Here is a 22,776-nt window from a genome sequence, read left to right as displayed (position 1 = left end):
GATAACAAAACTCCATAGCCTCTTTATAAGAATAGCCTACTGATGTGTTAGACTGGCGCATTAATATGTAGTATTTTTTAGGACTTGAAACTTAAGAAATTTTAAATATGTTATTTTGAAACCACCACTTACAGATATAATCCAGTTGCTTTTCCCTGCATTTAGTTGGTGGACTAGAAGTGTGCCTGGGAGTATCAGCCATCTAGGTGGGGCTAAAACTCACAAGGTAGAATTATTGTGGCACATTTCTGTAGTGTAGTCTACAATCTAGAGTGTAATCATGGTAATTACTGAATACTAGACAGATTGGAGAATAATGAAAACTGTTTGCACTGCAGCCAAAAAGTATAATGTGAACCTAGGTTGTCTTCCATTGTGGAATGTAAAGAGATGCTAGCAAACATACAAACAGCAGAGAGCTGGGGATATGACAAAAGGATGCAGGGACAACCCAATGCATAAAACAAATAAAGACAGTTCCAGATTTGTGTATATATCATCTGGAGTAAAATAGAAATCTGTTTGTTTAAGAATAGATAACAAAGCAGGCAAAGTCTCTGTTTTGATGGAATTTAGAGAAAGAGTCAGTCTGATAATGCCAACTACTTACAAGTGTATTTCTAGACAGGTCCACTTTAAGAGCTTGAAATGGGAATACGAATGAAGACCAATATAACATTTATCTACACTTCTGATTCAGCTCTGCTGATGTGCCTGTGAAAGCGACCCAAGTGTTGGGGTCCCTGCACCCATGTGCTTTGGCCTTGCCCAGCCCTTGCTGTTGTGGTCATGTGGGGAGTGAACTAGTGGATGAAAGATCTCCCTCTCTGTCTCTTTGTAACTTTGCCTTATGCAGATCTGGTAGCTCCAAGATCAAATTGAGAATTCCTCGGACTTCCTTGGTTCTGTTTCGGAACCTGACTCCTGATGGAGAGCTTGCCCCTGACTGCTGTATGCAGTGCGCTCTGCGAGCCTGCTGCGAGTCTCGGGCTCTATGTCCAGGCTTCAGCTCTACCTCCCTCTGTAGACACACCTTGGGACCTTGTGTACCCAGTGCTTTATCATGAGGAATACTGACTTGAGAAAGAGACCCTGCCATTGGCACCATGCCATTTGGGTAGGGAACTTCATGGTCTCAGGTATCTGGAGAATGTACTAGGAGATTAGGTTGGGCTGGTGTTGTACTTTTGTGGGTAAAGCTGCCACCTGTACTGCCAGCATCCCAAATAGGTGCTGGTTCATATTCTGGCTGCTCCACTTACTAACCCTACCAACGGTCTGGGAAAAGCAGTGCAAGTTGGCCCAATTATTTGGACCCCCTGCAACCTGGTGTCATGAAGTTCCTGGTGTCATTGTACCCATTTTGGGAATGAACCAGCAGAGTATTAAGGTAGACTCAGGAGTGGGGATTCGACAGAAATCTAACCTATGGACACTGGTTTGGGAGATGGGTGTCCTAAACAGGGTGTTAATTGCTGGGCCAAAGGTCTACTCATGTCTTATTCATTATGTAAGGGAGGAGTTTAGAAGCTCAGTATATGGGAGGAGCTTATCAACCATGCACCCTGTTGTCTAACTGTAGTTATCTTTCTGTCGCAAGGGTGGATTTGCTGTCTTCCATAGGCCAAGACTTACATCACTGATAAGATTTATTAGTCATAAACCTGAGGAAATAAGAAAGTGAAGCCTTGAGGCGATTTGAGGTAGGAATGTCCCATGCAGTGCCAAGGGCCAAGGACAGGACTGTTGTGCTAGGACAACGTTCTCAAATTTTCTGATGAGCAACTTCTTAGAAATATGCATTCTCAGACTCTCTCCAGAGCTGCTGACTCAGAAACCCTGGGGATGTGACTCAGCTGTCTGTATTGTAGCAGATTCCGACTTGTGGCCATAAACTTGCTGTGTAGTTGTCCCGGGTCTGACCCTCAGCTAGTGGAGCCTTATTCCTGGCCGGAAGCTTTCCCTTCAGTGTCTGTAACTGTGGCTGTGTCCCTGCGTCACCTTGATTGCTCTAGGATGTTGTTGGCTTTATCATGTAAGAGGTGACCTCTTCCTTCTGCCATCACAGGGGCTCTTCATTGCTCTCTCTGTGTAAGTTCCAAGGCCTGCTGGTTGGTCACATCTACCTCAGAGTGTCCACAGGCCTAGGTGCTTTGTGTAGAACTTGATCTGAAGTGCTGTGGCTCTTGCTTTTCTTTCCACCATTTGCAGAAGTACTTGAGAGCCTCTGTTGGATTGGAGGAGCTGGCTGTCTTGTCTCTCGTGTGCAGCTGGGTGTGTTCTTTATCCTTGAATGGGAGTGAGCAATGGAGGTGGCCCAGGTGTGTAACATGGGCAGGTTTTGCAATGGTGGGACACATGTCCATGGGATGCTCCCGGAGATCAAGTGTCCTGTTCGTCTGGGGTACCATGTGATTCAGGGAACCCACCCCTGCCACAGCAGCCCTATCTGGTCTGTCCCTGTTCCCAGGTCCTGTGCGTCCAGGCTGCTGCTATAAGTTAGTCTGATGTTACAGGCCAGCCAGCCCAGTGTCCTGTATGTATTTGAGAGGCTGTCCATTTGTTGGGGGGGGGGGGGGTTGGCAGGGACCCTCCAGAACTCCTACCAGGCTGCCCCCCAGTGCCAGTTCCTACGAGTGCAGGGCGGGTGCAGTAGCCTGCCCTGGCATGCCTTAGCCCTTTCTTTCGCTTGACCAGTGGTTATGGCGGCCTGGCTTGGTGTGCCTCAGGCCTGGCTCTGACAAGCACCTGTGAGGGCACTAGCCTGTCAGGGAGATGGGTAATGCCTTCTCCATGGCAGAGTTCCCAAGCATCACCCTGTCTGTTGATTTCCCTCCACCTGAAATTTGCATAACCCTGGGCTGGGAGACTCTGCTCTCACTTTCCTACTCCTTTCGTCTTTTCTTCCTGTGCTACTTGTGGGCTCTTTCATTTGAGACTTTCTTGAGTCTTAGTGCCTTGCTCTCCATGCTGAATCTCAGTCATTTCGTGTATTCTTCTGCTGTATCCACATTGCAGACACTCAGTCTCTTTCTTGAACCTCCTAACTGAATTTATCAAGTAGGCATCACTCACTATGTTCAAAACAAAACTATTATTTTCTCTTATTCTGGCCACATTCTGTTTTTTTTTTTTCTCATCAGTTTATTTATATCAGCAAGCACTTGTCCCTTTCTATCCTGGATTCAGTTACTTTCCAGATATTTTCTTCTATGAAAGTATTCTTCTAGGGTCCAGTGCAGTAACCTAGCAGCTAAAGTCTTCACCTTACAAACGCACCAGGATCCCATATGGGCACCAGTTCTAATCCCGGCAGCCCCACTTCCCATCCAGCTCCCTGCTTGTGGCCTGGGAAAGCAGTTGAGGGTGGCCCAAAGCCTTGGGACCCTGCACCCATGTGGGAGACCCAGTAGAGGCTGCTGGTTCCTGGCGTCTGCTTGGTGCAGCACCAACCGTTGCAGCCACTGGGGAGTGAATCAATGGACGGAAGATCTTCCTCTCTGTCTCTCCTCCTCTCTGTATATCTGACTTTGTAATAAAAATAAATAAATCTTTAAAAAATTATTTACTCATTTATTTGAAAGGCAGAGTGGCAGAAGACAGAATACCCATCCACTTGTTTACTCCCCAATAGCCTTTAGTAGCTCCTAGGACAGGGTGCATATTAGCAGGAAGCTGGAGTTGGGAGCAGAGCACGGACTTAAAATACTTCAGGGATGGCTGTGGGCATCTTAACTACTACACCAATAGATTACTCCTTTTTAACTTAAAACACATGTTCTTTGAAAACTAACCTTTTCATTATGTGCCAGAAATATCTTTAAAAATTTTTATGATTTCCCTGTGTAGTATTTATTTTCAGTTGTAAAACCAGGAGTAAAATAGCTTCTAGCTATAGAAGACTGATCTGTGACTATATTAGCATTTTTGCTTTATTAAAGATTTTTTTCTCATTTTTATGATTACAGGAGAATTAAGATACATAAGATTTAAGGAAAGCCTTCAGAAAATAGAGAATGTTAAACATATGACATCAGATATAGCCTCTCGGTGTGTTTGTGTATACATGTGTGAATATGCATATACACCCATTTTATAGATCTGTTTTTGTTTGAAAGGCAGAATTAAACAGAGAGAAGGAGAGATACAGAGAGATCTGTCATCTGCCACTTTCCTCCTCAGCTGACTGCGGGGGCTGGGCTGTCTGCCGCCGGAAGCCAGGTGCTTCCTTTGGGGCCAGGTCTCCCTCACGAGTAGCAGGAGCTCAAGTCATCCTTTGCTCTTCTTCCCAGGCCATGGGCAGAGAGCTAGGTCACAGGTAGGACAGCTGAGCAGGAATCAGGGCCCATGTGGAATACCAGCATTGAGACTTTACAATGTGCTAAACATGCCCTGTGTGTTAGGAAGTCAGTACTAAACAGAAGGAGAGGGTGTTTGGCACACCCCATTTTGGAGTGCCTGGGTTTGAGTTCCGCTCTTGGTTCCCACCCAACTTCCTGGTAAGACACACTGGGAAGTGACAGGTGATGAGCCAGGTGACCTAAGTGGGAAAGCTGAATAGAGTTCCCAGCTCCCGATAGTGGCCTGGCCTGTTGTGGGCACGTGGGGAGTGAGCCAACAGGTCTCTCTCCTTTTCATTCTGTGTGTGTGTGTGTGTGTGTGTGTGTGTGTGTGTGTGTGTGTGTGTGTGTTACTTTGCTTTACAGAACAAAAATAAAAACAAAAAGTTCCTGCCTTTGTTGAACTTGGATTCTATTGGGGGAATATGAAGAGGCTGAAAAATGTTTTCCCCTAATAATTTAAATAAGACTTCCGATTAACATCGTGAATCTTCCAAAATAAAAAAATATTAAAACTCAGGTAAAAATATCTGTAGCTAATGCATAATTTTGACATAAACTCAGTATTTTTCCTAATCGTGGCCTAAGTTTCATGTTATTATTGTACAATCAAATTGTTAGATACAAATGGGATTACATATTCCTATTAGTTCTTTAAGTTTTTTTCCTTAAACAATAAGTTAATCTTTTTAAAAAACTATTAATCTTAGGTGTAGCTTTGTGAAATAAGACTATATTTAAAACTGTTCTAGTCAAGTAGATTTTTAGCTTCCTCTCTTTTTTGAAGTTTTTTTGGTTAAATTTTTATTTTGAATTTTTGAATTTTATGGTACAGTGCAGCTTTTCAGTTGTACAATAAACTGCATAAATTTGAAGTCTGTAATTCAGGGAGTTTCAATATTTCACATATATCTATGAATCTGTCACCAAAATCAAGGCAGTGAACATGAGTATTATGCCTTTATGTTGGAAAATATTAGTTTGCATTTGTTTTAGTGTGCAGTGTTTGATCAGGAAGTGTTTTGGTGACTTGGAAGTAAATGTTGGGGACCAGCATTGTGGCATAGCAGGTTAAGCCTCTGCCTTCAGTGGAAGAGTCCAGCGGGTGGATGATTCTCGTCTGTCTCTCTCCTGCCTTTCTCTAACTCTGCTTTTCAAATAAACAACAAAACAAAAACAAGTATCAGGATTTCTGATTTCAGTTAGTAGCAGAATGAATTATTTGGGGTGAATTTTCTCAAAGATGAATAATGATAGTATTCGGAGGAGCTATGTAAAGGTAGTGGAAACTGGTAAAAAGCAGGGAAACACTGCATTTGGCCCTCACTAGACTACAGCTACGACCGAGTTCTTAGTGAATTTGTCGGTGAAAGTTCCTTAAACTCTGGTCTCATGTGGCAGAAACTCCACAGGCTTGGCAGTTGGTGACAGAAAACATAGTTCAGGGCTGTCAAAGTAGCTCGAAACTTAAGGGGAAAAATTCTAGAAATGAAGGGGCAAGGCTTCAATCTGAGGATGAGATTTGCTCAAACCTCTTGGTAAGCACTAAAACACCTATGCATGGGATACTTAGTCCAGCCTAAATGCTTTTAAAATGCAGGCAGAATGTAATGTGAGCTGGGCCAAAATCTAAAATACCAATATACTAATACACTGGTTAAGTTTGTATCTTACTTTTTTTTGCTGAATGCCTTCAGTGACCTAAGCATAGCTGTGCTGGCAGAAAGTTCATGTTTTCCTGGCTTAAATAATCAAATAGCAAAGCTTATGGGTGACGAAGCAAGTGAAAATTCCTAGGGGTATCCTGGAGGTGGAGGATTGCAGAGCCAGCGAGGCCCCAGATGAGCAGGTGAACGCAGCCAGGGCCTTGACCGTTGAACTGCACAGATGCAGAAGAGATCTCCAAGCAGCTAGGCTCAATAGAGAACCCAGCAGAGATGAGCTGCTCCACACTGTGAGAGAGGAGAGGCAAGAATCAGCAGTTGGAGTCTAGGCAATCAGCTGCCCATTGGGAAGACCCACTAGCTGCAGAATAAGGTAACAGTATCCAGAGTCATTATTATTATCTGTGTTGTACAGCTTTTAGCCCAAAATTACTAGATATGAAAATAAATGAAAAAAAAATACTGATCCATCTTCAAGAAAAGTATAATTCGTGTTTAGTGAATGGAAAGTGAATCCATGTGGGTTCAGGTGTGCGACATAAGTCTTTCAAAGAAATTAGTATAAATATATTCAAAAGGAGTAAAGGAAAATGTGTTAGAAAAATCAATTGTACAACTAGCCGGTGCATGTGAAAAATTGGCCCCTTTTCTGATACTATAAGACAAATATAATTTAAATTTAAATAAATTTGGGTTGGGGCCAGTGTGATGGTTTAATTGGCTAATCCTCTGCTATATGGGGACTGGTTCATGTTCTGGCTGCTCCACTTCCCATCCAGCTCCCTGCCTGTGGCCTGGGAAGCAGCAGAGAATGGCCCAAAGTCTTGGGACCCCATACCTGCATGGGAAACCCAGAAGAAGCTCCCATCTCATGGCTCTGATTGGCTCAACTCTGACCATTGAGGCCTTTTGTAAAGTGAGCCAGGGGAGGGAAGAGCTTTCTTTTTGTCTCTCTTCTCTATAAATCTGCTTTTCCAATAAAAAGAAATAAATCTTTAAAACAATAAATTTGGGTTACACAATTTTTTTTTTTTCATTTGAAAGGCAGATTTTGCAGAGAGAATGAGAGCTATAGAAAGGTTCCCCATCTGCTGGCTCACTGCCCAAATGACCTCAAATCCAGAGCTGAATATATCCTTTTGCTTTATATCTTACATCATATATGATTTTAGGTTGTTATTTATTATTTTATCTGAGACCAAAATAATTGCAGATTCATAAACTTACAGATTTGAAGGGATGAAGAGTATGCTCTCCTTCGTTTTGTAGAACAGGAATTGGGCGAGGTCCTATCAGTCTGGGTTTGGTGAGAAGGAACAGAACCCTGGTGTGTGTTGTGACAGTGAGAATGTAACGGAGGACGCTGGGCTTATGAAGACACAGGGGAGGTTGGAGAAGAGCTCTGTGGTGGGAGAATCAGGAAATAACCCGTGACCCCAGAGCAGGAGGAGCCACCCGGGCTCTGCACCATCCGGAAATGACGTGCCTTCCAAATCTTAGCACATTTCACTCACTGGCAGATTGTGGCCCAAAGCTGCAGGGAAGAGGATTTTGAGAAACCTAGTTCCAGAATTTCGAAAGTACTACCAGTGATGGTACCAGGTGAATTTGTGCAGTTATGTTTGGGTAGTTTCACTTTTATTTATTTTTTTCTACACTATAATGTATGAATATCTAAATTGGCCATTAAGCAGCCCTGCAGTCTGATGTCTTATATTTTTTCATGGAATCATTTTAGATTACTCCCTTTTTCTGTATATACTGTTATTAAGGGTTATTTTTTTTTTATTTGAAAGATAGTTACGGAGAAAGGAGGAGAGATGGAGAGAGATTCCATCCGCTCGTTCATCCTAGTGATCTCAATGACCAGAGTTGGACCAGGCTGAAATCACGAGTCTGCAACTCTATCCAGGTCTCTCATGGAGGTGGCACAAGTACCTGGGTGGTTTCCTGCTACTTTCCCAGGCTCATTAGCAGGTAGCTGGATGAGAGGCAGTGAGGCCAGGTCTCCAGCCAGTGCTGCAGTGTGGTATGCCGGCATTGCAGGCTGTGGCTTAACATGCTGTGCTACACTGCTAGGCACAACAGCATTGCTCATAGCTACTGACTCACTTGAGGAAAGGCCTAGATTGTCAGAGCTGCAAACTGGAATTTCTAAAATAATTTAGATTCCAAGGCTTGGAGAGAAAATACAGAAATAAAGACTGCATTAAGAACTGCTCAGAGGCACTAAGAAAGTTCAATATTTGCCTTTTCTGAATACTTTTGAGACTGAAATCCAGAGTGGTGTTAGAGAACAGTCTGTTTTCTCCCCTGACAGAGGAAGGGTTGACAGAGCACTTACGTTGATGGGTTGAACTCTATGAGGGTTTTTTAGTTTGCGCATGGTTAAAATTACTGGTAATGAACAACTACTATGTATCTTTTTACCTGTTCACCTAGAATTTTCTTTTTGTATATATTTGAAACTCTTCCATGACTGACTGTAGGAATATTTGAAACCAAGTCAGTATTTTTTTTAACCTGTTATTGTTTATTGCTTCCCAAGTGAGTGTATTAGAAAAGCTTGGCAGATTTGCATATATATGTTCTGAATCCTGAGGTGTTGAGAAATATGATGTAGCATAGAGAAGAATTGAATATGTGAATAGTAATGTCATTTTGGAGGGTATTCTTCCATTTAGCAGAGGGACATTTGAATTTTGATGTTGAAATACATAATCAAATCTGTAAAATGAATATATTTTATTGATAAGTTTTAGTGATGATTCAAGAAAAAATTATGAGATTTGCTTGTATATTATTTTTAAAATAATAATTGTTCAAATTATGTTACTACTGCATGTGAGATTAAGTTTTAGAAGCTTAGAATGATATGGTTGTTTTTATTGCGACTCAATACACAAAATTTGGCATGTTAGGATGATACCTGATAATGTTAGTTATAAAGCAACATTAGTGAGTAGTTGATAATACTAACTGGTATCTTAATTCTTACATGATCCATCCCTTCCTATCCAGCTCCCTGCTTGTCTGCTTGTGGCCTGGGAAAGTAATAGAGGATGGCCTAAAGCCTTGGGACCCTGCACCCATGTGGGAGATCTGAAGGAGACTCCTGGCTTCAGCCTGGCTCAGCTCTGGCCATTGTTGCTTGGGGAGTAACCGTGGATGGCTGATCTTTCTTTTTGTATCTCCTTTTCTGCATAAATCTGATCGCATTTCCAATAAAGATAAATAAATCTTTTATTTTTAAAGATAACTAAAAAAATATTTTTCTAAGTTCTCAGGCAAGCCAAATGTTTGTTGTGTGACTATTAGTGCAGTCTGTGCTCTGCTGTGTGAAGACCCAGTGGGAAGGCAGCTGGCTGAAAGCCAGGGAGAGGTTCCTTAGTAGAACCTAGGCTCCATCTGAACTTAGTCTTGAATGCTTCAGCCTCTAAAACCATGAGAACATAAATTTGTTTTTTAAGCTACACACAAAGTACAATGTGAGGCCATCAGATTTATGAAAAGAATAACTTGACCTTTAAGACCTAATATGCTGTTTAAACGGGGCAGACAGCATTTATTCAGTAATATATGAAAATATCCACCCTAACAGGTAAATATTGGGAAGATGGATTCACCCATTGAAAAGTGGAATCTAATAATTGGCAACTTGGCTTTAAAGCAGGTAAGTGGTTTATATATGCATTTACAGATCCTGAGCTTAGGAATCTGGCTGTTGCCTGTAAGAATGATAGAAGTTGAATACAATGAAGTTTGCCATTATTTCAGTATCTTGAAAAAATGATGAAATAATAACTATGACCTCCTAAAGTTATTCTTTCTCAAGAAATTGAGTTTATCTAAATGTGAAAAATAGAAAACATATAGAAAAATCAAATGTTTTCTATCATAAATTACAATAGAGGCAGAATTTGCATTAGTGTCTAAATGTTTGACTCTTTGGGTGTTGGTTTTCCTCCTTTGAATTTTTGTAAATACACTTTTTGCTTAGTAACATTCAACCTCTTCCTCTATATTATGATTGGCCATTTGAAATTTTCTTAATTTTTTAATGTTGTTAGTCATAATGTAAGGAAATACATTCAATTACCAATTTTGTATGCAGCAAACCCATGGATTATGTATAATCTGTTTTTTTTTCTAATCTGAAGTCAATATCTGTCTTCATTTTTACCTACTCTTAATATCTTTAAGACAGACAACTGCAGTTATCCTAGTCTTTTCTAGTAATATGAGATTGAAGAATACACACTAATCTTAATGTTGGTCAGGATGGAAGCCAGAGATGACTGTAGCATTGCTTTGCCTTATTCCATCAAGGATGTTTGAAGAACAGGGAACCACAGCAGGCCCATCAGGACACAGCTATGCCAGCTAGTGAGGCAGCGTTGGTTAGAGCCCAGGTATCAGTTACCAATTACCAGTTGACAAAAGCAAGAGGGAAAGAAGGTGGCAAGGCATGACCAGGGTGGAGGGGAGAGCGTATTCTTTCCGAGTCTTCCCCTGCTGAAACTTGTGAGGTGGTAGAAGACTGTGGAAGGGGGAAAGGATTGGGCTGGCATAAGGCTTTTTCTGCCTGGAGACTGGCTGTGAGGTTGGAGGTAGGAGCGCACCAAGGACAGATCACACGCTCTCACTTGTTGGAGGGTGTGCTCTTCCATCTGTTATATGGGGTCCCGAGCTGGTGACCTGTCACGGATTCCTGCACGATTTTACAGAATAGCTGCTGGGGCCAGTGCATCATTTTTCAAGTAAAGCAAAGTGCCCAGTTCCATTTGAGGAACTGTGCTTCACCACGAGGGATAGCTCCTGCACCAGTGTCCCCTAGCAGCTCCCCAGCTACCGTGTGAAGCCAGATTTTGCTTTTTCTTGGGTACAGTTAGTTAGTGTTCAAGCAGTCATTCCCTTCCAGCTGAGATCTTCATCGCAGCTCTGGGCTTCTGTTGCCTTAGAAGCATAAACACTGGCATGTCTGCAACATGTCCCCAGCCCTGTGTGCCAGTGTCCAACTAGAAAAGACTTGGAATCATGATGTTAGAATTTACATTATTAAATAATTTTATTGCTGTAAAGTGTTAACTTTATGTTATTTTACAAGCCAATATGAAAATTCTGTACTACTTTAACAACCACTCCAGTTACACTGGTGGTTAAGTCTCAAATCTGTGTGTGACATCGACAAGAACTGTAATGTGTAGTTAAGAAATATGATTTAGCATAGGAAACAACTGCATGTGAGAATCCAGGTGATCTGGACTCTGTGGTTTGGTCTCTTGCTTTGCTATACCACATGGCAGGTCAGACTTCCTCAGGAGTTTTTCACTTGCAGCCCCTCGAATCTAGTTTGTGGGTTGGCTTCTGTGAGTCTGATTCTCCAGAAATTCTACTCAACCATTGAGTGCTTCTGCTTCTCTGGAGAACTAAATCTGTAGTTTTCACCAGGTTGATGAAGAGGTCCTCGTGGCAAACGGTTGAGTCAGCAGAACAGACTGTTCCCTCATGGATTCTGGTAGTGCTGACATTCTGTTAATCTGCTTCCAAGAGGTCACAGTCTGTTTCTGTTTTTTTGAGTGTTGCAGTGGGAAATGCTTGATATGTTTATTTAAGAATTTAAATCTCAAAGTTTGTTAATGCCACTGTCATCTTACACATAACACTGATCATAGTAATAATTGCTTGTGAGGTTATTTTTAAATATTTGTCTTTCCTGGTGACCAAGAACTTTGTGAGAGTTAACTAAGTCTGTTCCGAGTGCTGTTGTAGCCCAACACAACGCCTAGCGTGTTTTCTGTTAGAGTTAACATAAGCACTGGTTGAACGAATAGATTTAAGTAACTTTCCACGAGATTAAGTGGTAGAACTTGTGATTTGACTATAAAACCCAATCTCCTGTTCTATACATGTCTTTAGGTCAAATTTCAGACGTGTGGGTTGGGCACTTTTCAGGCTGAAGGTGGTGTTTTCTTAGGTGTGAATTACACCATCGAAATCACACAGGCTGCTTATTAAAAACAGACGCCTGGACTGCATCCTGTGCCTCTTGCCACCAGATCAAGGTAGTTTGAGGACCAACTGTCTTAGGAAATATTAAAACTAAAACATAGCAACTTCTTTCAAAGATATTGCAGCTCAGTTACCATGGCATTATATCTTCTGAGTTCTTGTACGTAATATTTATATAATCAAAAACCTTCCAAATATGTTTTTAAATTAATAATTCATTTGGATTTTATACCAAAAATTTAGGTGCAGGCCACCGTCGTTGGCTTTCTAGCAGCTGTGGCGGCAATTATACTGGGCTGGATTCCAGAGGGCAAGTATTACCTGGATCATTCCATCCTTCTGTGCTCCAGCAGTGTGGCAACTGCCTTCATCGCGTCTCTGCTACAGGGTGAGCTCGTTGGTTAATTTCTGCAGTCTTGTACTTCTAAGGGATTTGTCAGGATGATGACTTAAAAGAAAACTTGTTCATTATGAAAAGAATAGAAAACACCTACAAACATTAAGTGTAACTTAGTAATTTCAGATATTTCTAATACTCACAAACCTGAGTATAACAGGCTTTCTGATGAGTTCTGCTTGTCTGAGACTCACTCGTGTAGTTGCCAAATAAGATGTGGAAAGTAGTTTAGAGTTCATTTCTGTGAGTTAATTTAATGGAAAACTTCTTTTTGGAAATTACATGGGGAAATTCCTGATGTGTCACTTAACTATGAGTGTTCCAGGAATTCTGAGTTTCAAAAGCAGTGTCTCAGTTACATGCTAAGCTCAGATTTTGAAAATTTCTTTACTTTTCGTTGGCAAAACAAGTATTGTCGCTTTTTTTAATACTCTAAAAGAATTTTTTTGGCGATGTCTATCTATGCTGTTGATCAGGGTAGGAAGAATCGAGGTTTAGGGAAAAGTGGGTGTCTTCATTGTTTCCAAATCTTCTATTTTTTTTTCCTGTATCTGGGGGAAAAGGGGAGATAAGGGAAGAAGCCACATCTAGCCTCCCAACTGCCCCAGTTCCCAGGTATGGGAAACGGCCACCTGATATCAACACTGGGTCCCAAACGTAGCGCATCAGAGTGTGCTGCCCAAATGGTTTCAGTAGTTCTGAAATGATTTTGATCTCACCGATCCAAGGATGAGGAAGCTCTTGCAGTGTCCATTGGCTGACACAGTCGACCTTAGAGTCTCCATTCACCCAGATTTTTCTGTCATCTTTGGCTGGGGCACTTGTCCAATTTGTTCTGTTCTCCTTCCTCTGCTGTGATACTAAATGTTCTCTGTAGGCTCCTTCATGTACATCAGGGCCGGTTGTCCACTGATCTTTCCTTTCCACTGAGGACAAGTTTTCTCAGGTGGGCCCAAGGACTCAGGCTAGGAAGCCTGGGCCCCACCGGATCCCCTGTCCCCAGGGCTCATGCATCTGGCATCCTCTGCTCAGGCACAAATGACTGCAACAGCCAGAAATGGGCCAGGAGCTTCTTCCAGGTCTCTCTCTCTCAGATCTTCCATTCTCTGCTGTGCTCCTAAGCATAGTGGCTGGGAGCAGATAGAAAATAGAGCAACCTGGTCTTAAACCAGTACCTATATGTGGTTGGTGAGAGGCTTAGCTTGCTAAGCCACAATGCTGCCCTGCCCCCTTTAATTTTCTAATTGCTGTCTTTCACTCTTATATCACCAGCAAGGTTAAAAATGGCAAATTTTCATATCAGGTGATCATACAATGGATGGAACTTTTTTTTTAACCTAGGTTCTGGGAATTCAAAGAGATTTAATAAAATTAAGACTTGATTCCCAAAATATTTCCAAGCATTCATTTAAATACTTAAATATTATGAGGGATAGTTTTTTTTGTCTTTATATAAAATTACTAGAATTGAGTGGAATGACATTGCGTAAAATTAATATATTGGAAGATTGTATTTCTGGTTTAATTTTCTGTCCTTCCTTCCCTCACCTCTGCCCCAGTTGGGTCCTTTGGTATTTGTGTCCAGATTTTGTTTGACTTAGAAAATGTTATTTAATGTTTTGCATTTTAAGAACTATTTGAAATGGCTTGGATTTTTAAAACTCAGCAATTCAAAAAGCTTAGATTTAAAAACATTTATTCATTGCTTCTTGTTTTGGATAAAGTGTGTTCTAGTTTTATGAAAACTTGACATTACCATGCAAAGCAGATACTGTCAACCACATTTTGTAGATGAAAACAATACCTTAGATACTTAAAGTAACTTGTCCAGTTTCAACATTTTATCAACCATAGAATCAGAATTAAAACCCAGGTTTTGTGACTCCTCACGCTTTCTATTGCACCATAAAGTATGCAAAACATTAAAAAATATTTATTTATTTGAAAGACAAAATTACAAAGAGAGAGAAGAAAATTCTATAAAAGACTTCAACATCCAAGGCTAGGCTAGACCAAAGTCAGGAACTTGAAACTCCGCCTGGGTCTCAAACATGAGTTAATGGTCAAAGGACCTGGAATGAGACTTGCTGCCTTCCCAGGTGCATTAGTGCTGAACTGGATGGGAAGATACCCTGTTTTTTTTTTTTTCTGTTGAAAACACAGTGATGGCACTGTGTCATGAGAAAATTTCCCATGTGGATATTTAAAAGTTTTGATTTTTGGGAAAAGAATTCAATAAATCACAACCTGTTTGATTGCTGAATCATAAATTCTTAAAATTTTTCTGCTATTGCTTTTTTTCCTTTTTACATATTTAGTATGCAAAAGTACAATGGTGGAAAAGTTCTGCAGAATATTAGATACATGGCATAATTTAATGCAAAACAGAAATTCTGTTTTTTGAATTTTGGCTTCATGGGGGAAATGAGAATACTGGTTAGGGTCATATAAGCTTTGAATGTGGCAAACATTTAAACCCGACATCCTATGACCTTGCTTTTTATTATCCATAAAACAAGCATACAAGGATAAAAGTCATTTTTGCTCCAAAAAATCAGTGATATTCCATTTAAATTTTCTGTAGCCATATTTAAACTTCGCAAATAATTAAACATTTTGTTTTTCTGTACTGACCCTTTTAGGGTGTTTGCATAGCATAATCTATTGAATTGCATTGCTAATACAAATGCTATTTATAAGATTCAAGAAAATAAGTTGTTCAGCTACACAGTTACATTTTATTTCTACTTTTTGTCATTTTATAAATAGAAGCTTGTGTTAAAAGAATATCTTTAACAGACTGTTTCTTGTGTACTAGCCTCTAGTGTTCAAAATTTAATTACATCCTGCTTCTAAACATCTCAACACTTTTGAATAGTAAAACAAGGCAAGCTTTTCAATCTACCATATGTGAACAAATCTGTTTTTGTTGGTGTTCTTCCCAGTCGCTATGCATACAAATATGACTCACCTTTATTTGACATTTTCATTCTTCATTGAAGGCTTAAAGTTGAAATCTTTGGGCTTCACACACATAAATTTGATTATATTTGATTCATTTGATTACACACATAAATTTGAGACATCTATGCTACAGACAATTGTAATTTTAGCTGTAACAAATTTTTTGGGTAGTTTTCAGATCTATTATAAAAACAACATTAAAGTTCTCAGATGTCTTATGAGTACCACTGTAGTTTGAAAGGCATTTTGGCCAGGCATGGGTGAAATGTTGTGTTTGTTTTTGTCAACTTACCAAAACATTGTAGCTAGAACTGATATGCTGTTTGTCCTGTGTATTTAAGGAATTTTCTGTCCTTTAGTATTTAGGGAGTTGCTTCTTTAAATAACAGCACAAAAAGTAACATACATTCTTTTTTTCTAGGAATAATAATGGTTGGGGTCATTGTTGGTTCTAAGAAGACTGGCATCAATCCCGATAATGTTGCCACACCTATTGCTGCTAGCTTTGGTGACCTGATAACTCTGGCCATTTTAGCTTGGATAAGTCAGGGTTTGTACTCCTGTCTCGGTAAGTTGGCTTGAAACCAATTATAGTGTTTTACTGAGAGTATCTTTAAATATATATCGTTGTAGCAATGCTAAAAATCATGGTGACGTTCATCTGTATTAACACTGCTCCTAAGGCTGATGAGGAGAGTAACTTGTTATACACATACTCTGTTGTGGTTCTTACATGTTTCTCTTCTTACAGATTTTAAAACCATAAAATCTTTAATTCTAGTTGTTTGCTCTCCAAGATTACATAACTCATTTTAAAGAGTGGAACATAGATCAGTCATGTTCTAGGACTTCTGCCCTTGGTTCTAAGCATACAGCTAGCTCCTGTTGCATTGAACTACTGTCCCAAGACGCAGAGTCAGAGTGGTGCTTGATGTTTACCAGTATGATGATTGCCTGTATCAGAAATCCGTACCAACAGTTCTCCCCCGGCACTTAACAGAGAAGGAGGAAAAAAGAAGGTCACCAGGAAATTTCATCTAAACACTTTACGAACTATAAATATATTCCTAATTAATAAGACAGAGTAAAAAGAAAATTAAAAAAATCAGACAATGATAGATGAAGATGATTTGTGAGCATGTGTTAAGTAGTAAATATTGGTTGTGGCTTTTTGTTAAGGTGTCAGTTCAAGAAATGGAAAGAAAGCAAAGTGACATTATTATAAGAAAAAAAGTTTATAAGGCAAGCCAGAAGCAAACATTTATTCACACATTCTCGTATTTTTGCTTCTTCAAACTAATTGTACTCCTGTTTTATTTTAAAATACAAGTTCTTGAACAGAGGAAAGGATTCTAACTTACCAACAGTAATAATTTTCTATGATTTTTGGAGATGTGAAAGGGTGCTGCATTTAACTGATAAAATTAAAAACAATATTCAGCTAAGCTTAATGCGTATATTCAAGAAAGACTTTTCTCCTTTAAAAGACACCGTTGCATCCACTTGAAGTATTAAGAATGACAGTAAATGATCAATGGCCTACATGTGTGCTCTCGTTTACATCTGTTAGCTTTGCTGTGCAGTACGTGAGGAAGAATATATGTTCAAGTGTACTCAGGGTAACGTTGAAGTCTTTTCTCTTCCACCCAAAAGATGCACAGAAAATGTGATGATATTAAAGGGATGATATTATAGGGATGGTGGCAATCTAATTTATATTGTTGGGGTTACAAATCGGTCATACTTTTTTCTGAATTATAATGAATTAGATGCTGAAGTTGAGGGTTGAAACGCTAGTATCTCCTGTAAGAGAATGTGGCTTGATATTCTCCTCTTACTCTATGAAGATACTAAACTCACACACTCATAGAAAGGCAGCTGGCCACGTTGTCCCCAGAGGAATGACCTGAGTAAGAGAAAGGAGTCTGGTATCAGTAGGATTTTAGGATACTCAGAGAACGCTTACTTGAAGGGCCTGAGATAGGCATGTTTGTGCACCTACTGTAGACATGCCAGTTTGATAAATGTTTCCTACTTCACGAGGGAGGTAAGAGAGAACAGAGGAGTGGAAGAGGATGTACCGTTCCTTCTCAACACAAGAAAGACAGCAATCCCGTAGGACTGTCCAGCAGCATTGAGAGTGGGGTGGGAATAGGGGATTGGCAGTAGCTGTGGGATGAGTTCCCTAAGTGCCACACCTGAAAAATAAAAGTAGTGTTAACAGATTTTTATTACTTCTAAGTAATTACTAATCAGTAACATATTACTATTAAGTAGTTTATAATTTATTTTTCAGCTGGCTGCTAAGTATCAGGTGTCTCCTCTCTTGAAGACACCATGGTAGCAAAGATTCTTTGCTTGACCAAAATTTGGCTGCTGAACCTTCTCCTAGGCTCCTCTGTGCCCTTTCTTGTAAAATTCAGTTTTAATAAAACAGCTCTTCTGAGTGAGTTCAGCAGGAACAGCATTCTTGACCCCATACCCACCCGACTGTCTTTGATATTTAATCAGCTAACTTCTTAAATTCATTTTTTTCAATGATATAATTGATCAACTCTCCATATAAGAGATTTAACCATAATGCATTGCCATCTAAAGATGTATTTTTACTGTGATGTGGTGAATAATTTAACTGGATCAAGAAATGAAAAAAGCTGGCACTGTGGCACAATGGGTATGTTACAAACTGACCAATTTTATCCCCCAAATGAGTCAGAAGCAGACTCTTAGAAGCTTCAGAGTCTTTATTGACCAGCCGGTGGACTGTCCTGCACCACTCTTAGTGGAAGGGAGCAGCCCTGATAGGCTGCTGTTATGGGCTTTTAAGCTCACACTGGCCTGGAAAAGTATCCAATCTGCTAAACTGGGGTTGGTGCGATGTGATGAAGGGAGAACTGTCAGGAATGCTTGTCGTCTCAAGGCTGGGCGCTCTTTCCTATAAGGATTTTGAAAGACCTGTATTTTGGCCTGAGCTATAGGGGAAACTTGATGGTTGAGTGCTAATCTGAGGATAAGGGTAAGGTTGACCAACTGCCAAGCACCTTTAGGGGAAGCAATAACATTGTGAATTATGTTAGTGTGTCTCTGTCTAAACATTAACATCTCTTTGTCTGGCGTGATCTCTGATCAAGCTTGTGACGTTCCTTGGAGGTCAGTTAGTATAAGTGTCGTGTACTTTAAAACTGTCCATTGGGCAAGTGTTTATACAGACTAAGAGCTACATCCTGCTTGGCAGTGAGGAGCTGAAGCAAGCAAGCAAGCAAGCAAGCAAGCAAGCATGGTTTACAGAAGCCAGTTTTGCAGTTCACCAAGTTTAAGTAGACAGTAGATTTCTTTCTGATATTCTGGCTCCTTGTATGTGTCCCTAACTGAACACTTGTTTTCTACTCACCCTGAGACCCTGTAGACTGAGAGGGTCTGACAAAACTGACACCATTTTGAATTTTCAGGCTATCACAGGTAAAGTTGCCACCTGCAGTGCCAGCATTCCATATAGCTGTCAGTTCAAGATCTGTGTGCTCCACTTCCAATCCAGCTCCCTGATAATTGCCTGGGATAGCAGCAAAAGATGGCCCAAATCTTTGCGCCCCTGCACCCACATGGAAGACCTTGAGGAGGCTTCTGGCTTCAGATCAGTCCTACTCTAGGCCTTGTGGCCATTTGAAAGAGTGAACCAATGGCTGGAAGATTGATCTCTCTCTCTCTTTTTCCCTCCCTCTCTGTAACTCTATATTTCAAACAAATCTTTTTTAAGAAGACCTAGATAATTCTAAGCAATGTTCAATGATATTTTTCAAAATTTTGTTCAGTTAGGCAACATTTCGTCTTATTTTTAAATTTCCTTTAAAAATATTTATTTATTTGAAAGGCATAGTGACAGAAAGAGAGAGAGGGAGATAGTGAGAAAAAGACATCCTCCATTCACTGATTCATTGCCTCCACCTCCCGCCCAAATGGCTGTAATGGTTGGAGCTGTGTAGTTCTGAAGCCAGGAGCCAGGAACCAGGAGCTGCTTCTGCATTTCCCTGTGGCTGCAGGGGTTCCAAGACTGGGGCCATCTCTGCTACTCTCCCTGACATGTTATCAGGGAACTAGATCAGAAATGGAACAGCCAAGACTGAACCAGCACCCACATGGAATACTGGCGCTGTAGGCAGTAACTTTACCTGCTATGTCATACCATCAGCTCCATCTAGGTTTTACTTACCTTCTAAAAATTGGCTTAAAGTAACTAAAAATGACTTCTTAAAATAGTGTCTTATTTCTCATCTGTATTATTTTTCCTCTAAAGATATATCTAGTGTTTAAGGGACACCATTGCAGAGTGAGTCCATGGTGTAATAGTGGCAGGTGTTTCGGAAGGGTCCCAGTGTTTGGGTTGCAAAAGCATCTGCCTCGTGAGCACTAGGGGGCCACCTAAGACCGGCAGAGGGATGCCTCATAGCGATTCTGAATACAGACTAGGAGCAGGCACATTGGAATTTCACAGCCACATTCATCCTGCAGAGAAGCTTGGCTCTTAGAAACAAAGTGTAATTCCTGAACTATAGAAAGTATTTAACAAGCTTCAGAGATAAACAAGAAAAAAAGATTTCATGGCACCTGTAGGGGTTACAGAGGTCAAGGCTCTCAAAGAACTAGGCAGGAAGACAAATCTCAAAGGCCATTCATCAAGAGGATATTGTAAATATGTCTGTAGCCAAAATCAGTGCAGTCGAAGTAATTATTAATAGATCAGAAAGGAGAGATAGAACAATAGTAGAGGATTTCGGTGCACCACTTTGAAAAAACTGGTTTGTCATCTTAGAAAAGTCAATAAGAAAACATTGAACTCAGCCATACTTGAAACCAAATGGTAATAATAGACATTCATAAAACTTTGTAACCACAGAAGAACATACATTCTTCTCAAGATCACTTGGTGTATTCTCTAGGATAGCTCTTACAGTTAGTCACAAACCAAGCCTTAACAAATTAAGATTGAAAAAATATCAAGTATATTTTCTGACTGCAAAGATGAAATGATAATAACAGAAGCAAGACTGAAAGTTCACAAATCTCTGGTAATTTAAAAAACCAGTTCTGGGCTGGCAACATGGCTTTGTGGGCTAATCATTTGCCTGTGGTGTCGGCATCCCATATGGGCACCAGTTCATGTCTCTGCTCCAATTCCTATGAGGAGTGAACTTTGTGAAACTTTGCCTTTCAAGTAAAATAAATAAAATCTTTTAGAAAACTACAAATAGACCTATTCCTGAACAATCAACGAGTCAAAGAATGAATGAAAGGCAAACTAAACTTAAAGCTAGCAGAAGATTAGAGAATAGAAGAAGTACAAAGCTAAGAGGTTTTTCAATTTATTCTAAAAATAGACAAATGCTTAACTAGGAAAAAAATAAGCAATACTCCAAGAAAATTAGAAATGAAAGTGGCTTATAATGGATGCTTTAGTAATTAAAAACTTGTAAGGATCTATTATGAACAATTATATGCGATCAAATTTGATAACCTAAAGGAAATGGGTAAATTCCTAGAAATATATAACAAGATTGAATCAGGAAGAAGCAGAAAGCCTGGAGAGGCATAACAAATAGAGATTAAAATAATAATTAAAATGCCTGGGACCATATGGCCAAATCCTACCAGACATTTGGCAAATCAATACCAATCTTTCTTTTTAAAAAAATGTGAGGGAAGACTTCCAAACTCATTTTATGAAGCCAAAAATCATCCTGAGACCCTTGTTAAACAAAGACAATAAAAGGAAATAAATCTGGTGTTTCTGATGAATATAGCTAACAGCTCACGTTCAACAATGCAGTAAAAAGGTTAGACATGAAGACCAAATGAAGTCTGCCACTGGGATGTAAGGTTGGCTTAGCAAATGCAGATGTATTAGCGCATGACAACAGAATGAAAAAGATGAAAATTACATGATACATGTAGCAGAATTTAACATCATTTTAAAAAATAGTGCAAAACTTTTCATTTGTGTGTGTGTGTGTGTGTGTGTGTGTGTGTGTGTGTGTGTGTGTGTGTCTATGTGAGAGAGAGAGAGAAGTGACGAGATCTTCTGTTCTTTGGTTTATCTTCAAATACCTACAATGTCTGCAATGCCCGGATTGGACCTGTCAAAGCTAGCACTTGGGAACTTAATACAACTGTTGTTTTTTCCCACATGAGTGGCAGGAAAGCTGTCATCTCTGCTTTCCAAAATTCAAGTTAACAGTGATTTTGAGTCAGAAACTAGAAACTTAAGGGTCATAACTCGGTATTGAAACCAGGCACTTTGATCTAAAGTGGAGCTGTCTTAACCACTAGGTCTTTTTATTTTTTCTGAATTTTTTTTTTTTACATTGGAAAATCAGAATTACAGAGAGAAACAGAGACAGAGAGAAGGATCTTCCGTCAGCTGGTTCACCTCCCAAGTGGCTGGAGCTGAGATGAATGGAAGCCAGAAGCCAGGAGCTTCTTCAAGGTCTTCCATATGGGTGCAGGGTCCCAGGGTTGGGTCATCCTCAATTGCTTTCCCAGGCCACAAGCAGGGAGCTGGATGGGAGGTGGAGCAGCCAGGACATGAACCGGTGCCCATATGAAATCCTGGCGTGTGCAAGATGAGAACCAATAGGCTACCACACTGGGCCCCTTAACCACTAGGTCTTTAACCACTATGCCAAAGGCACACCCAACATTATTTGTCACTGCAAGCTCTCATCAGTTTAAGTATAAACAGACATATCTTCAAAATAATATAGGTCATTTAGTGGACATCTACAGCTAACATATTCAATGCAGAAATGCTGAAAACTTTTCTTCTAAGATCTGAAACAACTTAAGGACTCCTACCTTCACCATTTCCATCCAGCATACTACTGGAAGACTAACAAAAGCAGTCAGACAGAAAGTGGGATATCAATTTGTGAGATGATGAGTGGGCATTTGCTCAACTGTAGTATCCATTTCACTATGCGTGACTGTATCAAAGCTTGACTTTGTACACTTTCAAGATGTAACATGGAAGGAAAGGCTTACTGACTCCTGCCTCAGAATCTTGGATTTTCTGGAATGACTTTGAACCACACTGTGCTGTCCTGTGAATGTTCAAACATGCCCATCCACATCATCGTTCAATGTGCTACCTTTCTTTTGTTCCTGGTAAAGTTTGTTGATTTCTGGTAAATGAAATAAACACAAAATGTTATCTCTGCATGTCTTATAAACAGCAAAAAACAAAGCTTCATTTATTTCTCTCTCTCTCTCTCTCTCTCTCTCTCTCTCTCTCTCTGTGTGTGTGTGTGTAGTCTCCCTGTACAACTTTATTGCTTAGCGGACCAAATTTAAGTTTGTAGCTTGGTTTTTAGAGTTCCTGGAGAAATCGATCTTCTCACCTTGCTGTTTT

General features: G+C 40.1%; 1 protein-coding gene across 1 annotated transcript in view; it reads left to right on the top strand.

The window, feature by feature from the left end:
* Positions 1–22,776, top strand: part of SLC41A2 (solute carrier family 41 member 2) — an 81,094-nt gene that overhangs the window by 12,060 nt on the left and 46,258 nt on the right. The window contains exons 3-5 of the mRNA XM_040984748.1: positions 9,606–9,677; positions 12,260–12,404; positions 15,799–15,945. Coding sequence (XP_040840682.1) covers positions 9,606–9,677; positions 12,260–12,404; positions 15,799–15,945 — 364 coding nt within the window. The remainder of the gene's footprint in view (positions 1–9,605; positions 9,678–12,259; positions 12,405–15,798; positions 15,946–22,776) is intronic.

The sequence above is a fragment of the Ochotona curzoniae genome, unplaced genomic scaffold, assembly GCF_017591425.1.
Source record: "Ochotona curzoniae isolate NIBS_2020 unplaced genomic scaffold, NIBS_Ocur_1.0 contig_1014, whole genome shotgun sequence".
Lineage (NCBI taxonomy): Eukaryota > Metazoa > Chordata > Mammalia > Lagomorpha > Ochotonidae > Ochotona > Ochotona curzoniae.
The sequence above is the reverse complement of the archived record's forward strand: the minus strand, read 5'-3'. Positions and strand labels throughout refer to the sequence as shown.